The 6,961-nt window shown below is 44.5% G+C and overlaps 1 protein-coding gene across 1 annotated transcript in view; it reads right to left on the reverse strand.

The window, feature by feature from the left end:
* VIT (vitrin) overlaps positions 1-6,961 on the reverse strand; it is a 99,274-nt gene that overhangs the window by 74,952 nt on the left and 17,361 nt on the right. Inside the window, exon 2 of the mRNA XM_019794762.2 lies at positions 2,921-2,990. Coding sequence (XP_019650321.1) covers positions 2,921-2,951 — 31 coding nt within the window. The 5' untranslated portion in view covers positions 2,952-2,990. The remainder of the gene's footprint in view (positions 1-2,920; positions 2,991-6,961) is intronic.

A 6,961-nucleotide genomic window follows, 5' to 3' on the forward strand; every position in this document is an offset into this window, starting at 1 on the left:
ACGCAACTAATGAATCATTGAACTTTACATGGGAAACTGGGGATGTACTGTATGGTGACTAACATAATAAAAAAACATTAAAAAAATTCAAATTGGCAGTATATGAAAAAAAAAAGAATGCTTCTACTTGGTACTCTGCTGGATCCCAAACTCCACGGGGATAGAATCTCCTTACTTTGGGACCTTGTCCTATATATCTCTTCATCTGGCTGTTGGTTCGTATTCTTGAATATTCTTTGTAATAAGCTGGCAATCTAGTGAGTCGTAAGTTAACTGGTTTCCTGAGTTCTGTGAACCACTCCAGCAAAGTCATCAAACCCAAAGAGGGGATCATGGGAACCTCTGATTTATAGCCCAACAGTCAGAAGCACAGTGACAACCTGGACTTTCAGTTGGCATCTGAAGTGGTGGGGGGAGCGGTGGGTGGCAGTCTGTTGGGACTGAGCCCTTAGCCAGTGGAATTTGATGCTATTTCCAGGTAGACTGTGTCAGAATTGAGTTGAATTGTAGGACACCCAGCTGGTGTTGGGGAATCACTTGGTGTGGAGAAAAAACCCACACATTGGAATTAGGTGCAGAGTTGGACTCTGATACCTCACAAATCTAGCATCCCTAAGAATAATTTATTTCACAGTAATTCTTGAGTACCTATGAGATGTGCTCAGCACTGAAAATGCAGCAATGGGCAGGACACAGCTCCTGCCTTCAGTGAGTTCACAGCTCTGGGGACCCAGCCTAGTGGCAAGGTGAACACCATGCAGCTACAATGAAAATCAATACAGGGCACCGCAGAAGTCCTTGGGAAGATGGCCTGATCAAATGGGGCGGAGCGAAGCTTCCTGAGGACTAGTAGGGCTTGTGGGGATGTGGGAGTGAGAGGAAGAGCATTCGAGGCAAGGGACCCAGCATGGTTGAAGGCCTGGAGGGGAGAAATGACGTGAGTCTTAGGGGACTAAGAAGGTCAGTACTTTTCGGGTCCTTGGGAGCCAGAGTAGGCTCCGTGGGAAGCAAAAAGAGCAGAAGACAGCAAGGGTCATATCAGGAAGGCCTCCCTCGCGAGCAAGACACTTTTAGAAATGTGGGTCCCATCCCAAAGACAAAGGGGAAACACAGAGGAGTTTAAATGAAGAGTGGTGATCAGATGTGGTCTTTAGAGAGATTAATAGGGGTGTGGTGGAGAAGGAGTTAGAGGGGTCAGGATGTGGGGCAGGGAGGCTGTCCCAGTACTAAGGAGAGTGACAGGGAAATGGCCCTGGGGAGGAGGTAAGCAGATGAGTAAGAGAGATGCTGGGGAGGCAGACATGTGAGGACACAGAGAGGGGACTATGTGGCAGGAGTCTCTTTTGCCTGCTTTGATTTCTTGCCTTCTGAATGAGCAGCCCCGAGGGGAGAGAGTTCTGCAAAAGTGCCAGCTGCCGCTTTGGCTTCGAGAGGCCAGGGACAAGGAAGGACAGTCAAGTCTCCCTTCTGTGATATGGGGGACATGCAGAGTGTGAAATGGCCTCAGGGTTTGTTTGCTTTGTGTGTTTTAAGGAGCTAAAGACTTCCTGTTCCTGACTCCCCACCTGCCCTATGTAAGAAACCCCCGCTAGCCAGTGGGGGAGTGTGGGAGGGGGTAACCTCTTAAAGGGCAAGGTGGGAATAAAGGAGCCTGAGCTTCCAAGGTGACTGCTCTTTACCAGGTTGGGGGTCAGTGTGGACCAGAATCCATATGGTCCCTCCGACTCCCAGTCTAGTCTCCTTCCACCATGAGAGAGCCCTCTTGCCTTCCCAGTGTCACCTCTTTCTCTTCCGTTCCCCAACTCTGCTGTGTAGACCCCCTCTGCACAGACCTGGAACATTCTGACACTATATGGGTTGAATTTTGTCCCTTCTAAATTCATATATTGAAGTCCCAGCCCCCCAAACCGAATGTGACCTCATTTTGAACTAGGGTGGCTGCAGATGTAATTAGTTAAGTTTGATGAGGTCGTAGTGAGTAGGTCGGGCCCCTAATCCAATATGACTAGTGTTTTAAGACGGGGACATTTGGACACACACAGATACCCAACCCCACCGAGGAAGAACGCCATGTGACGATGAAGACAGAGATGCCAAGAGGTGCCAAAGATGGCCAGCCAACCTTCAGAAGCTGGGGGAGAGGCAGGGAGCAGAGTCTCTGTCACTGCCCTGGGAAGAAACCAACCCTGCTGATGCTTGGTTTTGGACTTCTAGCTTTCAGGGCTGTGAGAGGATGAAATTGTGCTGTGTCAAGCCCCCCAGTTTGTGGTATTTTGCTGTGGTAGTCCTAGCAAACAGACCGCCTGAAAGGTCTTCGCACCCTCCCGGGCAGTAGTCCCATAGTGATCCACAGGGTCGCTCTACCCGACATGGGCAGAGCACAGCGGGGTCAAGATTAGGAGAGATTTTCCTTGGGCTTCATGATAAACCCATCAGCAATTTCTCTCTTCTGGTCAAGCCGCTGCTCCTCGAGAGCCTACCCAAAATTGTGTTCTCTGCTGATCATGGATAAGGGTTTCATCTCTAAAAGCAGGAGTCACCCGTGGTACAAATAAGGCCGTGTCAGTGATAAGACTTTTTTTTTTTTTGAGAAATAAGAAACAAGATTCCTAAATTCAGAATGTATCAAAATGCTCTATCTGAAATATTTGCTAGTTGCTGAAGAAGGTAAGATATGTATGTATATATGTGTGTTATATGTACACGCATGTGATACACAATGTTGCTTTATACAAAAATATATACACACGTATATCCTAAATTTGATCTACGCTTAACATTCTCACTTAAAATTTACCATAAAAAGATACACTGTACTGTTTATATGCTCTGCCTTGGTTTAAACCTTCTCTTGGCAAGACTCTTTGGACCTTAGGAAAATGTTAAAAGCATATCCAGATACACATATAAAAGTACTTACCAAGGAACATTTCAATAACAGATGCCTTCATAGTGAGGACAACAATCCCCGTAAATATCAAAATGGCACCCTGGAGAGGAAGAAGCAATAACACCATCACATTTCAGCCAAGAGCTCTGAACTGGACGCGTGGAGTGTGGGGAGGGGCCCATTCAGGCTGCGTGGCTCCCGGGAGTGTCCGGATTCCAAGCCGCAGCTTACTCTAAGGAGCCCGCAGAGATGGCAGTGGCCGGCCTCGCTGGTACCCAGAGTCCACCCTCAGGTAGAAATCCCATTCCAGCCACCAGCCCCCCTTCTTCAGAGATGTGGTCTTTCCTTAGAACTGAAGAGGAAGTGACTCCATCATTTCGGGAATAGGTTCAACCAGTCTTCAAATTAGGACAAAAGCTACACTTACGGAATTGAGAGTATTTTTAGATTACAAATAAATGATGCACTCATCATTCATGCAATAAATATTTATTAAACTCCCATTATATGGCTAGGTATTGGAAGGAGGTGATAAAAATTGAATGAAGAAATAGTTCTTGCTCTTAAAAGATTTACAGTTTACTAGAAGTGGGAAAACATACATAGACACAAATAACCTTAACATTAGAAAGTGTGCAGCTCCATAAGGGAGTATAAGGGGAGTTTATAGACCAGGGGTTCTCAAACTTTGATGCATATTAGTATCATCTGGGAGTTTTAAAAGAACCCAGGCTGCACCTCAGACCGGTTGAATCAGAATCTCTTAAGGTGGGATCTAGGCATTAAGTTTTTAAAAGCTCCCTAGGTAATTCCAATGTCCTGACAAGTTTGAGGACCAGTGGTTTAGAGCGAGACTTCCTAAATCTTACATGCGTAGGAATCACCCGGGGATCTTGTTAAAATGCAGATTTTAACCCAGTAGGTCTGGGACAGTGCCAGAGATTCCCCAAGAAACCAGGGAATTTTAGAGAAAGGAGAGATATGTCAGCCATGAGAAAAAGAGAAAATCTCCTAAAGGTGATAGCAATTGGGGCAATTTTGAAAGACAGTTTGGACACACAGAAATAGGGAGAAGTGACCCCACGTGGGTGGAACAGCATTGACAGAGGCTCAGAGGTTGGTAAGCAGAGTGGATATGAAGACGCTGTTGATCTGTATGGGGTTTCCTCCTTCGCTCGATGCTGTGAGGAAACCCTAAAAGGTTTGTTCATCCCCCGTTACTCATTACAAAGAGCATGTACCATGTAGTCTACGGTTTCGAATCTTCACAGGAAGCCAGTGTGGTAGATTTTATGATCCCTTCAGGAAACTAAGGCTTAGAAAAGTTTCACGTCACACCCATGGTGACCAGGCAGTCAGTAGGACCAGATTGGGGGTGGGAGTGGTGGGAAGGATCTGCCCTGGGCACAGACAATAAGTAAGAACCTTGTCTGTAGAGAATTTAAAGCTTAAGGTTGGTCTGCTTTTTATTATCTTTATAAGCTAGCAATTCTAAGCTATGTCAATGATAAAGCACCCCTACGCTCTGGGGTGGATGGCTCCCGTCACATCCTCTCTGCCCAGTGCCACCGCTGTGTGGCCTAAATCTGGCATCCACACCCTACAGGCCACTATGCCCAGTGATGTGCTGCTAAATTTGCGTTCTGGGGGGAAAAAGGCCCCAATTTATACCATTTGTTGATTTCCGTGTGTAAATCTTCCCTGGCTTGTTTTGAAGCCACCAATGTAGAGAACTGGAAACACAAGCTGGTACTAGCTAGGTCCAGTGAAAGCTTATATCCAATATTTAGATTCAGGACTATGCAGATTTTATTAACAAAAAGCAATTATCAAATTATGGTCGAGGTAGTAATACAAGTACCTGATGCAATTAACTTAAACTGTTTACTATATGAAAGATTTTATTACAAAAAATTAAATTAGGCAGCAAGAGTAACCTCAAACAGAATTGATGATTTTGTTACTTTCCAGCAACAACTGCATGTGTTAAATTTCCTAGTAAAGGTAGTTGACTACTGGTTACATAATAGGCAGATAACGGTCTTTAGTTTCAAAATAGAAATAACACCATGCGTACAATCTATTTGCAATTTGATGCTTAAGTAGCTGGGTTATGTTTTAGAAACAGGGTGATAATAAGTAAAATTTTGTTTGTCTTTTACTATTTTGGGAAGCTCCAGAACAACTTATGTGTTTTCAGGCCTAAACAGTACCTTTCTTATGGGATAAATGCAGGACACGGAGCTGCCCCACTGCACACCCTAAGCCATCCCCACCAATCGCTGTTACTGTTCAGCTTTGCAGATTTCAAGTCACCTTGATTTCTCCTCCTCTTTCCCCACATCTTCTCTCTCAGCCAAGCCTGTTGGCTCTAACTCATACTCTATCCAGAATCTGGCCCTATCTTCTCATCTTTCCCATTGCCATCTGCTCCTGGCCATGGCTCCTGTCACCTGGATTATGGCAATCAGCCTCCTAACAAGGCATCTCCTTCTCCCTCTGACTCCACGATCCACACAGCAGCCAGCATGACCCGGTTCAAAGTACATCAGTTCACAGCGTTCCTCGGATCCAAACTCCAAAGTGGCTTCCCACCTTACTCAGAATCAAAGCCAAAGTCTTGACATGTGGCTTATGACCCTATATGGCCCCCTGACCTCATTTCTCCCTCACTTATTAAGGTCTGGGCACACTGGCCTCCTGGCTGTTTCTAGAACAGAACTTACTGTTTCTCTACCTGGATGCCCTTCCCACAGATGAGAACATAATTTACTCCCTCATTTCTTTCAAGTCTTTGCTTCAGTGTTATCTTCTCTTGAGACGTCCCCTTACCACCCAGCTTAAATTTATAATCTGTCTCCCATCCACAACCAACCCTATTTTTTCTACTATTTTTTTCATGTTATTATCGCCACTGACATACTTTATGGTTTACTTATTTTACTTGTTTATTGTTTGTGTTCGCCACTAGAATGCAAGCTGCATGGGGGCAGGGATTTGTACTTGTTTTTATGTGCTCAGTAAATACACATCGAATCAATGAGTGAGTAGCAAAGGCTCTAGGAAATAAAAAGGAGAAACAAAACAAAGACAATCTTATGAACACACTGAAAACTAGTGAATTGTATACTTTTAACTTATGGCATGTGATTTATCTCTCAATAAGCATTAATGATAGTCAACAAACAGAGGGAAGATGGACTGCAGGGAGAAATGCTCACAGATCTGTCTTACAACTTTAGGAGACATGAGGGATCTGATCTTTCCATGCTGGGATGGGTAGATAAAAACAAACAGGATTCCAGGAAACACTCTAATCCCTGGAGGAATTATCACCCAAATGCTGACTCGCTCCTAAAGGAACCTGACCAGAATCACTCTGGTCTCTTGGAATCAGAATGTTTTCAGACCTCTTTCTCACCACTTCAATTTCTCTCCTTGCTTAGCCTAGTTACTCATACACTTCAAACAAAAAGGTGACTTTTGAAATGTGTGTAAAAAAATGCAAACCTTCTCTTGGCCATTGCAGAGGTTGGGGAAGAGGATGGCCACCACCGCTGTTAAGCAGTTGCTGCAGACTATCCTGTGCCACAAAGCACTGGGGTTTGAACAGAAACTTTTGGAGTTTCCAAAAGCATGTGTTACTGATTTGTGAATTTATGGCTTGTGCCATGAGCTGTAATATAGAGTCCTGAGTATGAAGTTCTGATGAGGCAAATGAAGCTTGGGTAGACTAGAGAAGTAGAGTAGCCAGCCAGTTTAATTTGATCTCTTGTTGCCTGGAGTTAGAGAACAAGTTGGTAATAACTAATAACACCACCTTATATTTATATGGCTGTTCAGTTTTTTCCTCCCATTTTTTTATTGGGATAAAATCCACAAACGTAAAATGTACTATTTAAACCATTTTTTAAGAGTACAGTTCAGCAGGATTAAATGTACTCATAATGTGGCATCATCGGCGCCATCCATTTCCAGAACTCCTTTTGTCTTGTAAAACTGAAATTCCAGGCACATTAAACAAAAACTCCCCATCACCGCCCCCCCCCCCCCCCACTCCCCCACCCCCCC

The sequence above is a fragment of the Ailuropoda melanoleuca genome, chromosome 4 (assembly GCF_002007445.2).
Source record: "Ailuropoda melanoleuca isolate Jingjing chromosome 4, ASM200744v2, whole genome shotgun sequence".
NCBI lineage: Eukaryota > Metazoa > Chordata > Mammalia > Carnivora > Ursidae > Ailuropoda > Ailuropoda melanoleuca.